The 18700-nt window shown below is 45.5% G+C and overlaps 1 protein-coding gene across 2 annotated transcripts in view; it reads left to right on the top strand.

The window, feature by feature from the left end:
• Window positions 1-18700, top strand: part of NRP2 (neuropilin 2) — a 242194-nt gene that overhangs the window by 143013 nt on the left and 80481 nt on the right. For both annotated transcript variants that reach the window (XM_081016402.1, XM_081016401.1), the window contains exon 12: window positions 4028-4180. In XM_081016402.1, coding sequence (XP_080872528.1) covers window positions 4028-4180 — 153 coding nt within the window. The remainder of the gene's footprint in view (window positions 1-4027; window positions 4181-18700) is intronic.

Here is an 18700-nt window from a genome sequence, read left to right on the forward strand (position 1 = left end):
TCCCATAATTCCTACACAGCTCAGTTTGGGAGTCTCTTGCTCCCCTTCCTCCACTGACCCAGGTCACATTTCCAAGGAAGATACAGTCTTCCTGACAAGAGCTATCATCAATATGTCTTGCCACGTTCCCTCTTCTGAGCTTGCCCAGTCCTAGGGCCAGGACACATTCTACTTTTGTCATGCCAGGGCCATGAGGAATGGCACCCATATAACAACAACAACAACAACAATAATAATAACAACAAGAATAATAATTTATTATTTATACCCTGCCCATCTGGCTGAGTTTCCCCAGCCACTCTGGGCGGCTCCCAATCAATTGTTAAAAACAGTACAGCGTTAAATATTAAAAACTTCCCTGAACAGGGCTGCCTTAAGATGTATTCTGAATGTCAGGTAGTTGTTTATCTCTTTGACATCTGATGGGAGGGTGTTCCACAGAGCGGGCGCCACTACCGAGAAGGCCCTCTGTCTGATTCCCTGTAGCTTTGCTTTTCGCAATGAGGGAACCGCCAGAAGGCCCTCGGCGCTGGACCTCAGTGTCTGGGCAGAACGATGGGGGTGGAGACGCTCCTTCAGGTCTACTGGGCCGAGGCCGTTTAGGGCTTTAAAGGTCAGCACCAACACTTTGAATCGTGCTCGGAAACGTACTGGGAGCCAATGCAGATCTCTCAGAACTGGTGTTATGTGGTCCCGGCAGTATACCACGCACCTGGCCTCACCCATGCCCTGGTGGTTATAAAATTTACCATGTTCCCTGGCTCCTGCCCTACCCTCTCCTTGGCTGGGAGAGAGCAAATTGTTTCGTGAACTATTTCTTCCTCAAGCTGGGTAGGAGTCAGGTTCGAACCTCTTGAGAGCACAACTAAGCCCTGAGCTTCAGTCTGGCCATTCCAGTTATATTGTTGTCAATAATGAGTTTGCTGCTAAGTGATCCTTGTTGTTTTTCCTCGAGCTTCTTAGCCAGGAAAGCTGAAGATTGCGGGACGATATTACTAGTGACAGCTGAAGCTCTAGAGAGGTTTGGTCAGAAGTCTGATCTTATTTAATGGCAAGGAGTGAGTGACTTCACAAAATGCTGCATTGATTTACTGTATTGTTAAGGGTTGCTTAAAAAAAATAAAAAGAAGATGACTGATGTATTTATGTTCAACCTATATCGACCAGAGCTTATCCAGAGATTGCCTTGAGTAGCTTCTGAGAGAATGCTCCCTTCCAATCTCATTTATCAAATGGTCTGGGAGCATCCACATTATTTGGGTAATTTACATTGACATGTTTCAGCCTAACCTTCTCCTTGGGGTGCTAGTGTTCTACATGCAGGGATTTGTTTGTCTGTTTATCTATCTATTTATTTAGAGCAGAGAGGCAGCAGATAGATAGATAGATAGATAGATAGATAGATAGATAGATGATAGATAGATAGATAGATGATAGATAGATAGATAGATAGATAGATAGATAGATAGATAGTCTTTTACACTGGGAGCCAGTGTGGTGGAGTGGTTAAGAGTGGTAGATTCGCAATCTGGGGAACCGGGTTCGCGTCTCTGCTCCTCCACATGCAGCTGCTGGGTGACCTTGGGCTAGTCACACTTCTCTGAAGTCTCTCAGCCTCACTCACCTCACAGAGTGTTTGTTGTCGGGGAGGAAGGGAAAGGAGAATGTTAGCCGCTTTGAGACTCCTTCAGGTAGTGATAAAGCAGGATATCAAATCCAAACTCTTCTTCTACAATAAAGACTCTCAGCGCCTTCTCTCCATCCTGTGTCTTCTCTCCCTTCATTCCACTCATTCCTTTATTTTATTTTATTTTATTTTATTTTATTTTATTTTATTTTATTATAGCAATAGTAGATACCTTTCCGCTATGCAGCCATTTTATACATTCAGTACAGTGGTACCTCGCAAGACGAATGCCTCGCAAGACGAAAAACGCGCAAGACGAAAGAGTTTTCCATTTTCTGAGTGGTTCCGCAATACGAATTTCCCTATGGGCTTGCTTCGCAAGACGAAACGTCTTGCGAGTTCTTGCGAGTTTGTTTCCTTTTTCTTTAAGCCGCTAAGCCGTTAATAGCCGCTAAGCCGCTAATAGCCGCTAAGCCGCTAATAGCCGTGCTTCGCAAGACGACAAAACCGCAAGACGAAGAGACTCGTGGAACGGATTAATTTCGTCTTGCGAGGCACCACTGTATAGAATTAGGGTTGTGTATGGTATCCAGCAAAGCAAACTCTTGAGTGGGAAGGGTTTCCTTTCTTGCACTAGGTAGGCATTGCACCTCATTTTCTGTGTTTGGTGTGGTCCGTGATTTCCAGTGTTGGAGGGCTATTTGCTTTGCTGCAAGCATGGCCTGGGAGAACTCTCTTTTTTGTCCTTCCCAAGTAGCCTGCAGCTACAACTTGTGTTTCTCACTCAGATTCTCATTGAGAAGGCAGCCATTGTAAGGGGGGCATTTCTCTTCACTCCCCCACTGAGATTGGAATGGAAAAGAAGTCCCCATTGGTATAAATGAGGACTTTCCCCTCTAAGGCTCCAAGCCCCATGGCGGGGAGGATCTCCTTCAGTTGCACTGTCTACACAGTGAGAATTGGAGTCCTCTACCCCTGTTATTTATTAAGGAAAAATGCTGCATCTGCTGTCTGCTACATAACAAGTACACATCTGGTTTGGCCTTCAGTTCTATCCTTCATGGGAGGGCCAGTTCTGAAGGATGGCTTTCTGTCCCGTATTGGATCACTTCTGCAAGTCCTCCTGCCATGTACACAGGCAGACACCTTGCAGAAGTGCTGACGCAGATAAAACAGATGTTCTGCTTAACCAAGGAGCACTGAACCAGCCTGAAATCTGTGGAGGATCAAGTCATTTGCATTTCTCACTAACGTAAGACATACCTGCATAAGTATGGCTAGGAACCAGCTTTATCCTTCATATGTTGGGCTTCAACTAACTCTTTCACGTATTCTGGAGAGGTCAGGATTCTGCCAGTGCTCGGTTTATTCTTACCCATTGCACACTTTAAGCAATCTTCTTTAGTGCGGAACCTGATAATCTTCACTATAAAGGCCCTCAGGCGAATCATTCAGCGATGTCAGGAGCTCACAGAGAAGATTGCTAGCATTCCCTTCTTCTCCTTGCTCCTGAACCCCCAAGTTCTGAAATTGTTCCTAATACTTGGCTTGAGAGCAGTGTTATGTGCCTGTAGGTTTTTTGGTGGCCTCCATTTTACTGACCCCCCCCCCATGTCCTCTCTACCATATCAGTTGTTTAACCTGTTCACCAAGTCCTGCAGATTTAACACAGACACCTTAATCAGCAATAGTTTGCAAAAGTGCCACTGCATCATCTTGCAAGGTCTCTGAATGCATAGCCTTCTTCACAATCTGACTAGCTGTCTCTTAGTCCTGCTCTGCGTACTTGATTTGTGGACTAAGAAGACCAGAACGCAGAAACAGAAACAGCAAAGACAGTTCTGAAATCAAATGAGCAGAAAATGACTGAACATTCACCCCCAAGAAAGGATCCGGTACCGAGGAAGCAAGTAGGATTCTAGAGCTCCAAAAATTGCTACTGTTCAGGCCACCATCTTGGGCTAGAATCTTAGTGTTTTGATCATTATTCAGTAACCAGAAATACTGAGGCTTCTTGCTGTTCCTTTCTTTTCTCTCTCTCTCTCTTTTTTACTCCACAATAGCGTGGTGGAGGGCAGCTGGACATTTGGAAGGGTATGGTTTTCTGGAGGATAAGGGGAGAATGGAAACATTTGGTGCTTTTGCTTATATTTACTTAGCTGAGGGATGTGGGCATGTACATTTTGATGATTTGGAACAGAAGACTGATTCCCAAAGCTGTCGAAACATGAGACATGTTAAAAGTATCATGAGAGAGAGAGGATGCAAGCACACATGGCAGAGACTTCATACTTCCTCAGCTATTTATGGTTTGCCAACTATGTTAGTTATTAAATAGCATTTCTCTGTGACTGGCCTTCCTTTAATCCTGTTTTTATGTTGTTCTGTTCTTGTTACCAGATTTCCAGATCCCTGTGGGATTCAACTGCAACTTTGATCTTCCTGGAGATATTTGTGGTTGGACTCACGACACATCTACAGGATTTACATGGATTTCTCATTCGAGAAACACCTGGACTGGCCATTCAGGACCAGGCATTGGGGCCTATCCGGGTAAGCCAATTCACGTAATCCCAGAAGGAAGAAATGCATGACGCACGAACTATGGAACCAAGTAATAAGTTCCTGAAATATGACATACCTTTAAAATTCTATGAATAGGGATTCTGAGATATTATGCGGTTGAAGAGATGCCACACTGCTTTCAGACAGAGATTGTCATTCAGATTTATATGGCGGGGGGGGGAGGAAATACATAGTACAGCCCTCCCAGGAAATCACATTAGTGAATACGGACACATGGGCAAATTTGCTGCAAGTTAAGTCATTGCATGTCAAAGAGATGACTGTGATATATGTGAGCTGTCCACATACATGGTGCTTTTGTCATCAAGCAGTATTCAATTTAATATAATATGCAGTCTTTCCTGACCTGGCGTGTTGAATGGTGGTATTCTCCTAACTAAAGAAAATGAACAATCTTCCTTTTCTGTTGAAATGGCTCTGGAAAAGCTTTGAGCTGGAATATCTCACTCTGAATTTCCCAATATTTAGAAGAGTTTGCAACTCTGGCCCGTACTTCCTAACTCAGGCCACAGGACTTGGCATGGTTATTTGAACTCCTTTGGTATCTTCTCTCCAGCTGTAGTTGCTAAACCGGGCAGTTTTTCCGCTATGTGATTGTACATTTATCCCTAAGCCTGGAATTCAACATGGGCCTGTAAGGGGGGTGAGGACTAAACTCCTGAAATTAGCATTAGATGTTATGCTTTTTCTAAGACAGAAGCACGGGCTCATGGGCAAAAGAACTAAAGTACTGGGTTGTTGTTTGTAGTAAGGCCATTGCAATATGAGTTCTAGCGCAAAGAGGAAAACCCAGGTTGCCATTTGTTACACTAGACCAGACGGATGCTCCCCTCTTCCGCAAACTTCCAAAATGGGACCTGGAAAGAACAGGAGAGGTTTGCTAGCTTCAAATAAATGCTTGCCTGGACTTGCTTAGTTTCCATAGACATGCATTAAGATTTTACACCACAGATCCAAGGATACTAGGAGTGGGCCTGCTGTTTAGGGAAATCCTTCACACTGCTTAATTTCACACACACACACCCGCCAGCTGCCTGCACATGCTAGTACTGATCATTGTAACATCTGTATGTGATGAGCGTGGGAATTTGATGAACCCAATTCATTCCCCTCAGTTTTCCAGTGGATCTTTCTTGACTAAAAAGGCAGCATTTTTGAAAACCAGACTGATGTTTCTTCTTGATTGCTGTTTGTTGGTGGGAGATAACAAGACTGGTTTTTGAAAGGAAGGGTAGCAAACGCCTCCTGCTTGGCGGATCAGAAATAAGGGAACGTGTGTTTTGTATATAAAGGAGAGCGCTTCTGATTAATTTGACTTCTGGCTGGTTAGGCTGTTTTGTTTGCAGCAGTGCGTTTCAAACTTTCTGTTTTCAAGGAACACTTTTCATGCGACATTTCCTGTGCACGAGCTCTTAAGTACTGTATTTTTCGCTCCATCAGGCGCACTGGACCATAAGGCGCACCTAGTTTTTAGAGGGGGAAATCTACGAGGAGGGAGAAGGGACTGACTGGCTTCGTCCCTTCTCCCTCCTGGGGAAAAGCCCGCAAGAGCTGCGCGGAGCTTGTGTGCAGCTCTTGGGGGCTTTTCCTGCCTGCCTCCCCCCTGCATTCGCTCCATAAGACACACACACATTTCCCCTTACTTTTTAGGAGGGAAAAAGTGCGTCTTATGGAGCGAAAAATACGGTATCTGCCAAAGAACCCCAGTGCATTCGAAGAAGATTTTGAAGGTTCTGGGGGACTGGCCTTGGACTGTTGGGCCTCTCATCTTCTCCCCTCGTGAATGTGCCCCAACCCCCCCTATTATGTTCTCCTGCAGCGGTGGGAAGATATGTCTCAGGAAAGCTTGTCTGACCTTCTCATTGAGTAACTCCTAACCGGAACACAGCTTGACATGCCACTGAGCACAGAATTCCCTTTCACGGTGGTTAAAGGAAAGATTTGTTTTCTAACTAAATCCCCACTGCTTCTGGGTGATCGACTTTCTAGGTGAATCTGGGATCTGTTTCTGGAGATCTTGGGGGGAGGGCAGAATTGGATGTGTTGAATTGAAATATCAGAGCCTCGGGCAAGAGGAGGGAAGAACTCTATACAGACATTCTGTTCGAATGCTTTCCAACTTAACCTTTTCCCAGAGAGGTTTCTAAGGCTCGTGCATGTCAAAATATGTCATACAAAATTATCACTCATCCAATACGTTGGTAGAGGAAACTGAATAATTGGGATTTTGGGACAGTTGCCACCTATGTCTTTTCTATGAAAAGATTTACACAAAGAACCAATTTGCGCAACATGGCTTTATGTCCATGTGTGTTTTTATATATGCCGCTATAAAGCTATGGTTTTCACAGCAGTGATGTATGGAAGTGAGAGCTGTACCATAAAGAAGGCTGATCGCCAAAGAATTGATGCTTTCGAATGATGGTACTGGAGGAGACTCTTGAGAGTCCCATGGACTGCAAGAAGATCAAACCTATCCATTCTTAAGGAAATCAGCCCTGAGTGCTCACTGGAAGGACAGATCCTGAAGCTGAGGCTCCAATACTGTGGCCACCTCATGAGAAGAGAAGACTCCCTGGAAAAGACCCTGATGTTGGGAAAGATGGAGGGCACAAGGAGAAGGGGACGACGGAGGACCAGATGGTTGGATAGTGTTCTCGAAGCTACTACCATGAGTTTGACCAAACTGCGGGAGGCAGTGGAAGACAGGAGTGCCTGGCGTGCTCTGGTCCATGGGGTCACGAAGAGTCGGACACAACTAAACGACTAAACAACAACAACAAAAATGCGCAGCCTGACTCCCTCCTCTGGCAACCTGCACAGAACTTTGCTTAATTGGTTGCCATCAATTTGATTTAATTAATTTTTATAATGAAATATTTTTAGATTGTGTGATTATTTGATTTTTTGATTATTTGATTGTTGTTAGCCGCCCTGAGCCCGGCTTCGGCTGGGGAGGGCGGGATATAAATAAAATTTATTATTATTATTATTATTATTACTGCTCTGTATGCTTCAAAATGTCGCATGGAGATGGCTCCCTTACAACCTTCATGAAGGGTGAAACCATATATGCTTGTTTTGGGGGGGTACTACTTTTAACACTAAATGAAGTGTGCTCAGTGGAAAGAAGTGAAATTTGCTTTCCCCCCCGCCCCATGCTCCATGCCCTGCTTCTTAAAGACCCCCACCCCAGTAGTTTCAGAGCTCGGCTTGGAGAGGGCTGTTAAGTACCAGAATGTGGGGAGGTCGGTGTGTGTCCTTTGCACAGTTTATTTGGTGGTAAAAGTATTATTCCACCCCTGCTTCATAGTCCCCCGTCCCCACCCTCTTGATAGCAAAACCGATGAGTATGTGTGTAACAAAACACACACATTCCTGGCTTGGCCTTGACTCTTGCACACGTTTTTCTCTGGTGTTGCTGCTGCTGCTAAGCCTTGAAGCAACCGTATCACTTACAGAATAACCTGGTTTAGAGAGAAGCGCAGGATGTCTGGGCATCTAGCAAATATCTCGGGTTGACACAGGGTCACTGTGTCTATGGCTGTGGGGGTAGGGGGTCGGAGAAACATTTTCATATTTCAAGTGTTTATCTCTTCAGCATTTAGAGTACTTTAGAAGATTAATATCTGAGGATGACTGGGGCCTCAGGCAACAGGAGAGAACAGTTACTGCCAACCCCAAGACTTCATAACCCTCCCCAACTCATTCGCTGTAATAATGTTTATTTAATATAATAAGCCTCCTGCAAGTTCGCCAAAATTACTTATTTTTATAACTCAGAGTCAATTTTTCAATCCATTTCCTCTCCCCGGACACTTTTTATAATTAATTATTTTCCCTCTCCCCTCCCCTTTAAGCATTTATGTCTGCATACGTTGGGTAAAGAAGCAATTTGCTTTAGATTACTCTGGTACAGATTATTATTATTCTGTATGCTTAGTTAGAAGCTTCTCCTTATGCTTTGAGTGATACACCAAAACCCTTTCCAGCACATTGCAGTGCCTGGGATCTATGTTGGGGGAGACACTAACCACACCGCTGCTCATCCATTCAATTCTATTCCATTTTTATTTTTTAAAACATCTGCTATATCCAGTGTAAAATTTCCCAGAAGATAGTTTTCTGAAACGACTTCTGAGATTTTTCTTTTTCTCAACACTTCCCACCACCAGGCCAAATCTTCGTGGAATTTTCTCACAAATATGGTCTACCATTTTTTGTGGCATTTCTTCTGGAGCAATTTATTGGGCCACTTTGGTGGTTATAGGGCACGGGTAGGCTGTGGGGTGGATGCGGCCCAATCACTTTCTCAATCCGGCCCGCGGACGGTCCAGGAATCAGCGTGTTTTTACATGAATAGAATGTGTCCTTTTATTTAAAATGCATCTCTAGGTTATTTCTGGGGCATAGGAATTCGTTCATTCTCCCCCCCCCCAAAAAAAAAAGAAATATAGTCCGGCCCACCACATAGTCTGAGGGACGGTGGACCGGCCCACGGCCGAAAAAGGTTGCTGCCCCCTGTTGTAGGGCACCTGGCGAGTGGGGCCCGACGTAGGCAGGAGAACCCATCTCTTCCCTTTTCTGCTGCCCATTTCCCCCTCTCCTTTCCCCCTCCTTGCCACCCACATGAAATTAGGCTGAGGGTCACAGCCTTTGGGTCTGCAGGTTGTCCACCAAAAGTGTGCTCTCCATCACACTTTGGTAGGGACCTTTCTTGCCGTTGTTGTTGTTTATTCATTTAGTCGTGTCCGACTCTTCGTGACCCCCTGGACCAGAGCATGCCAGGCACTCCTGTCTTCCACTGCCTCCCGCACTTTGGTCAAACTCATGCTGGTAGCTTCAAGAACACTGTCCAACCATCTCATCCTCTGTCGTTCCCTTCTCCTTATGCTCTCCATCTTTCCCAACATCAGGGTCTTTTCCAGGGAGTCTTCTCTTCTCATGAGTGGCCAAAGTATTGGAGCCTCAGCTTCAGGATCTGTCCTTCCAGTGAGCACTCAGGGCTGATTTCCTTCAGAATGGAGAGGTTTGATCTTCTTGCAGTCCATGGGACTCTCAAGAGTCTCATCCAACACCATAATTCAAAAGCATCAATTCTTGCCGTAGTATGTTGTAATAGCAAAGATAAAGATAAAGGACCCCTGGAGGGTTAAGCCCAGCCAAAGGCGACTATGGGGTTGTGGCGCTCATCTCGCTTCCAGGCTGAGGGTGTTTGTCTACAGACACCTTTCTGGGTCATGTGGCCAGCATGACTAAACTGCTTTAGGCGCAATGGAACACCATGACGGAAACCAAAGTGCACGGAAACACCGTTTACCTTCCTGACGCAGCAGTACCTGTTTATCTACTTGCACTGGTGTGCTTTCAAACTGCTAGGTTGGCAGGAGCTGGGACAGAACAACAGGAGCTCACTCCGTTGTGGGGATTGGAGCCGCCGACCCTCCAATCAGCAAGCCCAAGAGGCTCAGTGGTTTAGACCACAGCGCCACCCGGGTCCCTTCATGTTGTAATGACATGATGCTGTGGACTGCGCACATCATATTTTGCTTGGAGGGTGCAAGGTGCCAAGATGCAAGGGCGTTCATTTTAAGAAACGGTAGGCAAAAGGCTTTCCTATTTACATTGCAACTATTAGATCATTTTATCAGATTTTTTTTAGAAAGGCAATGTGCCTTTCTGCTCCCTCAGGTTTCTAGTTATAAAAAGAACCTCTTGTACTATGCTAGCTGGAAGAAGAATAGTGATATTGTCTAGTTCACACTCTCACATATTTCAGAGGCTTTTCTGGTCGCCCCCTTCCATGCCTATAAAACCAGCATCAGGCCCCAGGCAAGAAAGGATGAAAAAGTTCTTTCTGGCTGGAGAGTTCTTGAAATCTTGTAACCCCCACTTCCCTCTCTCTCCCTACTTCCCTGCTAAGCCATTGGGTAAAGGACAGCAGCTGTTTTCAGTCCATGCCCAGGCCAGATGCTGTGGTTCTGAAGTGGTTCTGAAGGATGACCATCCTTCTATTAAGGGTCAAAGGTCCTGCAGTTGCAGGTTAGAGCTCTTCTAAACTCTGTAGGCACATGGTTCCCTTCTAAGAGGCACTCTGGATTCTTCACAGCCAGCGATCTAATAATAATAATAATAATAATAATAATAATAATAATAATAAAAAAATTTATTTATATCCCGCCCTCCCCAGCCGAAGCCAGGCTCAGGGCGGCTAACAACACTAAAATAGTGCAACATTATAAAAACATTATAAAAATTAATTAAAATCAAAATTGATGGCAACCATAAACTAAAGTTTTGTAAAGATTGCCAAAGGAGGGAGTCAGACTGTGCCTCAGCCAAAGGCCTGGTGGAACAGCTCTGTCTTGCAGGCCCTGCGGAAAGATGTCAAGTCCTGCAGGGCCCTTGTCTCTTGTGACAAGAGTGTTCCACCAGGTTGGAGCCGCAGCCGAAAAAGCCCTGGCTCTAGTTGAGGCCAGCCTAACCTCTCTGTGGCCTGGGACCTTCAAGATGTTTTTATTTGAAGACCGTAAGTTCCTCTGGGGGGCATACCAGGAGAGGTATCTGAACAAGTATCTGAATTTAAAGAAAGAAGATTCCACCTAAACATTAGGAAGAACTTCCTGACAGTGAGAGCTGTTCGACAGTGGAATTTGCTGCCAAGGAGTGTGGTGGAGTCTCCTTCTTTGGAGGTCTTTAAGCAGAGGCTTGACAACCATATGTCAGGAGTGCTCTGATGGTGTTTCCTGCTTGGCAGGGGGTTGGACTCGATGGCCCTTGTGGTCTCTTCCAACTCTATGATTCTATGATTCTATGAAATGGGAGAGTAGGCAGCTCATACCACATGCAGATGAGGTGTGGAGAGATGGAGAAGGGAAAATTTGTGCCACAATTGTCATTTGACTGGTGAAGTCTATAGAAGGGAGCTTTCAGCCTACCTATGTCCTTTGGTTTCCATTTCATGCGTACGTGTCCATCTCCAGCTCTCCTTTGACATTGGGGATGACTCCTCGAGACACACGCTGCTTCCATTCCATTTTTTCCAAGATAGTCTTTCAGGCAGCTTCATGTTTCCTTTTTTAGCCCCCCGTTCCTTGTACCTCCAGCGTCACAGATTATCTCCATGCCATCCTCCTGAAAGCTCCTGTTACAAATTCTGGGACCCCTGTTGGTGAAAAGGGAGCCAGGCAGGTCATTCATACATTCATATCCGCCCCCACCCTACCCCGTCTCCCTCCCTCCCACCCCCAACGCCCTATCAGAGCTCCAGCTGTTATCCAAGGCAATAGAATATGCAACCTTCAGTCCTCACGCCACCAGGAGGGATTGCAAACATTTTCTCCCTATGGATTTTCACATGCTTTCCGTAGGCAAACAGATTCCACTCTTAGTTGTAATGAAAGAGTGCCTAGTGAAATCGAAGTTGGTCTCTCAAAGTCCACAATTGTCCTTGTGAAGTAGAAGACCTCTATGTGGTATATAAATTCAATAAACAGAAGAAGAAGAAGAAGAAGAAGAAGAAGAAGAAGAAGAAGAAGAAGAAGAAGAAGAAGCAGCCGCCAATCAAGGAGGATATTGGGAGTTAAATTGTATAACCATTTAGTAGTTAGGCAGAATTTTGTGGGAAATGGAGTGTGACCTCAAAGAGTGGTACAGTAGTGGTATTATTAGTATCATCATTTGGGGGATTAATTTCAGTGGTAGAACAGGCTTTGTATGGCCTTGGGTTCAATCCTTGGAATTTTCAAGTAGGGCAGGACAGGAATCCTGGGTTGCTGCTGCCAATCTGTGGAAACAGTACTGAGTTAGATGGATGTGCTAGCTTGCTATGTTGGTGTTGGCATCTGTCTGCCTCGAGAGGCAATGGAGTGCACCTTCAGGGGTGAAGTCAAACCATTGCGTTAGCAGCAACGAAGTGACCTCCCTGGGGCACAAGCCTGGGCGGTGTGTATGGAGGTCCTGGGCTTCCCAGATGGCAAGACCACCTTCTCAGCCTCACTGACGTGGTCCATCGCCAAAGGAAAACAGAGCAATACATTTGGCACCAGCTTGGCTGCAGGAGTTGCCGGAAGGAGGCGTACAAGGCGCCATCCAACCATCTTGGGGACTCCACTCTGGATTTGTAGAGGGTTTACTCCTTAGCGGGATGCGGGTGGTGTTGTGGGTTAAACCACAGAGCCTAGGACTTACTGATCAGAAGGTCAGCAGTTCGAATCCCCGTGACGGGGTGAGCTCCCGTTGCTTGGTCCCTGCTCCTGCCAACCTAGCAGTTCGAAAGCACGTCAAAGTGCAAGTAGATAAATAGGTACCACTCTGGCAGGAAGGTAAATGGCTTTTCCGTGTGCTGCTCTGGTTCGCCAGAAGCGGCTTAGTCATGCTGGCCACATGACCCGGAAGCTGTACGCCGGCTCCCTTGGCCAGTAAAGCGAGATGAGCGCCGCAACCCCAGAGTCGGCCACGACTGGACCTGATGGTCAGGGGTCCATTTACCTTTACCTTACTCCTTGGCCTTTTCTTCTTCCAAAGCTATGTAGTAGTAGTAGTAATAGCAACAGCAAGAACTATCGGTATTATTAGAATTGGCATTTATAGCGTACTTAGAGGGGTTCAGAGGGGTTTGTATGCATCATTGCAATAATATTTATAATAATTTTATAAGGTAGGTCTTATCTTCATGTTGCATTGCACAGCACGGGGTGCAAGGAGTTTGGTAAGGGCATAGGGAGAGAGTGGCTTGCCTAATGCCATCTAGTTCATGGCTGAATCAATATTTGAGCCAAGGACTTTCTGGCTCCCATTCCTAGCCATTACTGTAAAGTACATTGCAGATCTGAAGTTCTTCCTCTTCATTAGGTAATCAGATGTTTTACAACCGGGGACGACAGTAAAAAAAACACAACCAGGCACAGAGCTCTCTGTAGCTATATGGGACCCATGGCATTCTTTAGTGTGTCCTGCCCATGTTCTTCCATGCCTTCTGGTTTTGGGAACTTAACCTATTAATAACTATCTTATCCCAGCTGGTTTTGCATCTCACCCCAGTCCTTCCCACTTACCCTCACAGAGGGAGGACAGCTTGCATTTAGTGTGAACATCACACAACAAAGGATGTTAGCCTGATCTTTCAGGTATTGATATAAGTTATGGTAACAGAAGGACCACAGCTAAACTTAGTGGGAGCTGCAGTTGCCGTTCAGAGAAAGCAAGCTTAATTAAAAGTGATTGAAGCGATGGGCCTGATCATCTTACTGGCTCCCCTAAATTAGATTAAGGGCTTGATTTTGTGCCGACTTGCAGTGCTGTAAGTCTTCATTGATTTGCCTGATAGATGGATTTTTATTTAGAAAATAAAATGGTGATGACTTGGCAAGTAAATTAACAGGTAACTGAATTGAGAAGGTTTTCCCTGTGAGGCAAGATGCCCACCTGGTATAAATATCACATTTATTGATGACTGATCCATCTTTATCCAAGGAAGGCTACTGCAGGTTAAGAAGGATGTCACACAGGCAGAAAAGGTATAACTTTTAAAGCACCAGCTTAAGTTGGCCTTGTTGTGTATTTATTGTTTTGTAAGATCATTAAAACCATTCAGGGATTTCAGCCAGAATCCATGAGTTATGGATCTGTTGTCCTCATTTTGAAGATCAGAGGAAGGAGTTGAGGAACGGTGGATCCTTGGACCTTCTCTCTGTAATATTAGCATCGGCTGGAGGGTACACGTCTTCCTCCTTCTGTCCAAACAATTAAAAAATGTGTGTAAATTGTGGAGCAGCAGTTCAAGAACAGCTTTAGAGTCCTGTGTAAAAATGCCACCCCCCCAAATGCCACCCCTGTTCTGGCCGGAACAGACACTGGGCCCACTGATCAAACACTTGTCTTACGTTGCATGCGCTAAAGTCCAGCCACTCATATTTCATAAGGGTCCGCCAGTCAATCTACTATATCTTTAAGAAAGTGCTTTGTCCAAAACATTGCAAAATTAATGAATGTTAGAGTGATGTTGGATTGAAGTTAAGTGGCTTCTAGCTGTACAGGTTTTAAAGTTATAAATATATCAAGATTAAGGATTAGGATTAAAAAGGTTAAAAGAATGGAAAAATTGGTTTCAAATAGGTAAAAATGTAATGTCATAATATATTAAGATTAAGGATTGGGATTAAAAAGGAGGGAAAGAAATTGCTGGACTAACAAACTGAATTGGAATACAAAAGAGGGAGGTATGAGGAAGTCCGCGAAACAAGTAAATGTAAAAGAAGTTATGAAAAGACGGAATTGTTTTTAACTGTTTTTTTCCCCTTTTTATCTTTTTGTATTTTGTATTGTGTATTGTGTATTTTTCTTTTTTCTTTTTAAATTTTTCTTGTTTATTAATGTGATTCTATTTTTTCTGAAACTTTAATAAATATTAATTTTAAAAAAAAAAGTGCTTTGTCCAGATCAGGGGTCAGCAAACTACGGCCCAGGGGCCAGATGCGGCCCAGCAGTCTCATAAATCCAGACCACTGACCCTGCCACCCACTCGGTCAGTCCTCGCTGATCTAAACCGGCGCAGCGCAGCGATTCCTTGAAAAGAAGCAGCAGACGCCTTGCTGCGCGGGGACAGACTTCCGCGACGCTGCACGGCTTCGGATTGGCTGCAGAAAGCTCCTGCAGCCAATCCAAAGCCACAGATGCCTCTGGGCGGGCGATGACACTGATACAGCTTCCGATTGGCTGGACGGAGAGTCCGGCGGGCAGGCAGCAGGTCTGGGCTGTGCCTTGGGCATTGTGATGGGTGTGTTGCGGGGCTTCAGCCGGAGCTTGGCACACCTGCTGATGCCCGGCTCGGTGCTGCTGCTGGTGGCGCGTTTGGCAGCCACGCTGGACCAGCTGGAGGGCGATCTGCATGCTGCCTGCCCGGCGTTCCGTGTGCGCGGCCTGCCCACCGACCTGGCCTTGGACAACGGGCCACAGCACGTGGTGCACGCCACCTGGGAGCTCCGCGGGGACGGGCCAATGGAGCGGCTGCTGCTCATCAACAACGCCAGTGAGCAGGCGGCGCCAAGACCTTCTTCTGAGCACGTGCAGAGTGCGTTCCTCCCCCGGGTCCGGAGGCAGCTGCGGGACCAGCTTGCAGGGTATTTATATTTTTCAAAATTGGTGGGTCTGGCCCCCGCAAGGTCTGAGGGACAGTGGACCGGCCCCCGATGAAAAAGTTTGCTGACCCCTGGCCCAGATGCTCCCATCAATCTCCATATGAAGCTGTAGCTTGCAGAAGCAGGCAGAAAATCGGAGACTGGTTTGCCCTCAGTTCCTAGGATCACCCTTTTGAACACTGGGTGCCAATTCAGTGGAAGCTTTTGCTATCTCTTTACTAAGAACAGATACCTTTTAAAATCAAAGAGCCAGCCAAGGGGCTAAGATGTGCTACTGATCCCAGAGGTATTGATCAGAAACTTGCTGCAAAAATGCTTTCCTCAAATGGTTCAGTGTCAGGTAGTTTTTTTTTAAAAAAGTAATAATCTCCTACATCCCCTCAATTCAGGTACCTCCTTCCCTTTGGTGCCAATCACTATCTTTCCAAAAATATGAATTACTGGAATGGCTTGGCTGAGGCAAGCTGTGTTGGCAATTAGCTCTGTGGCTGGTCTTGTTTATTTGGCCACAAGCCTTTCATTAGATTCCTCCAGTCGTTCAAGAGACCCACCAATTTAATGCTTGAAATTACACGAGAGCAGGTAATACCTGCTGCCTGTTCTGTACTCGTCTCTCCAAAGTATATTCTGAAGCTCCGAACCAGATCCGCAGCTATGTACAGATTCCCTTTGTCTTCCCCAAAGAGTAAACGTCTGCACATCAAAGCATTTGGGATGCCCCCAAAGCCAAAATCAATCACTTTAGGGGGGAAATAAACACATCCTCCCTCTTGTTTAGTGACCATATGATATCTTTTTGTGATAGGTGTACATCTGTATTTAAGGTTAGTTGCAATCACTGTGGCTGCCCTTAGATATTCTTTTGCCCCCTTTTCTACTTGCTTAGTGCCACAGATGCCTTCCCAGTTCCAAATGCTCTATATCCCACATGCTGGGCCTTGTCTCATCTGACTGTTCTAGGAATGGAGCTTTGAAATTCAGGTACAGTGTGAGTGTATAGTAAGGGTGGCAGGTGGCGCTGTGGGTTAAACCACAGAGCCTAGGGCTTGCTGATCAGAAGGTCGGCGGTTCGAATCCCCGCGACGGGGTGAGCTCCTGTTGCTCGGTCCCTGCTCCTGCCAACCTAGCAGTTTGAAAGCACGTCAAAGTGCAAGTAGATAAATAGGTACCGCTCCGGCGGGAAGGTAAATGGCGTGTCCGTGCGCTGCTCTGGTTCGCCAGAAGCGGCTTAGTCATGCTGGCCACATGACGCGGAAGCTGTATGCCGGCTCCCTCAGCCAGTAAAGCGAGATGAGTGCCCAAACCCCAGAGTCGGTCACGACTGGACCTAATGGTCAGGGGTCCCTTTACCTTTATAGTAAGGAGAACTTCAGTCAGATGCTGCAGAACTATACTGGAAGAGAAGCATGCCCACTAAAATTTTCCCCTTTGTGCAACTTTTAAAAGTGCACCAACATTTCCTCTTCAGATTGTTCAACACTTAGGATACAAGTCAGACACACTATCTTACCACGCTTGAGCTCTACTTAGTGCCCCAGCATTGTTGGAGGAAACAGTGGTTTTCCTAGCAGCTGTCCAGTGAACTCATCATCTAGTGAATTGTTAGAAGGGGTTAACACAACCACCAAGTCTTCCTGCCAGCGACACAGTAATTGCAGGACAGTGAGGGAAAGGGAAAGTTTTATTGGGGCAAATTTCCTCCTCCCTTCTACTTTCTCCTGATCAGGGACGCGGGTGGCGCTGTGGGTTAAACCACAGAGCCTAGGACTTGCTGATCAGAAGGTCAGCAGTTCGAATCCCCGTGACGGGGTGAGCTCCCGTTGCTCGGTCCCTGCTCCTGCCAACCTAGCAGTTCGAAAGCACGTCAAAGTGCAAGTAGATAAATAGGTACCGCTCCGGCGGGAAGGTAAACAGTGTTTCCGTGCGCTGCTCTGGTTCACCAGAAGTGGCTTAGTCATGCTGGCCACATGACCCGGAAGCTGTACGCCAGCTCCCTTGGCCAATAAAGCGAGATGAGCGCCGCAACCCCAGAGTCGGTCACAACTGGACCTAATGGTCAGGGGTCCTTTTACCTTTTATCTACTTCCTCCATGCTGAATTGCTCTACATATGATGGCTGGCAGCTGGATGTATGAAATGCTCTACTGAGCAGTGTTGTGTCTAGTGATAGCAAAGTTCTTTCTGCGGTATTCTGTCTGCATTCACATAAGTTGCTTAATGGTGCAGCCATCAAGTAACGAACGTGTGGATCTCAGAAATTGTGAAATGATGCTGGACTGTTTTTCGCAGCAATTCGCGATGAGTTAATTTTCCTCCAAAAGTTTAAGTGGTTAATTTTCGACCAAGGGTTCATCAGATACCATTTTAATTCTAAAACATCTGTATCTGTGGCTATATGTATGTGCATAGGTGAAGCCGTTTGTAGTGACAACATGAGAATTAAAGAAGTTTTGCTAAGTGCTCTACAGAATGTTGGACTCTGCTGCAGGAAGCTAACAGTCTGGCTTGACTAATCTTCATTGAATTGCAGATAGCTTTTAAAGCTTCGGAGCAAGGAAACGAAGATATGACTAGATAGTGGATTTAAGAAAAAACATAGCATAGCATAGCATTTCAAAATTTGTGTCTTGCTTGGCAAAGCAGTTTTGTACTCAAGGTAATCATAAGATTGCTGCTTGGCTTTTTATTATTTTTGTTTTAATCATTCCTTAGGAAGGCTGATATTCTATCTTAAAATAAAAGAGACTTGCACTTCAAAGCTGGAAGGGACAATCACCCACCCTCCACTACTGCGGATCTCATGTGCCATTTCTAGGTTTCAACATATGGTTTATAATCATTAATCTTCTTTAGATGCCTATTTGGACATATGGGCTGCCTATATCACTATGTTTGAGTTAGGATTGATAGAACGTTCTTATGGCTAATGTCAGCGGTCAGTGGTTTGGTTTTATTTTTTCTTTCCTTTCGTTGCAAAAAAAGTACAATAAAAAGCAAGCTACAACTTGTTCTTGCTTCCTCAGCTGATACTCTGCCCAGGCATCTTTGTCTCACTGCAACATTTTGCAATCCGAATGAGTCAAGAGTGTATTCAGATGACATTTCCTACTCCTCTGGTACTCATAGAAAGCAACACCCAAATTGAAAGGTGTCTGAGCCTTCAGAAGAGCCTGCTAAAAAATTCAATACAGGAGGAGCCTAATATGAATTCCTGATGTCTCCATGCAAGAGTTGACCTGTGCTCTGCTTGACCAAAGCATCTTGGGCAAAGTGGTCAAAAGTTCTTTGATCTGCTGAATTTTCACCTGAAGCAGGTGATGGACTAAAACACTATTGACCAATGGTTTTC

The sequence above is a fragment of the Podarcis pityusensis genome (genome assembly GCF_964106645.2).
Source record: "Podarcis pityusensis genome assembly, chromosome: 1".
Lineage (NCBI taxonomy): Eukaryota > Metazoa > Chordata > Lepidosauria > Squamata > Lacertidae > Podarcis > Podarcis pityusensis.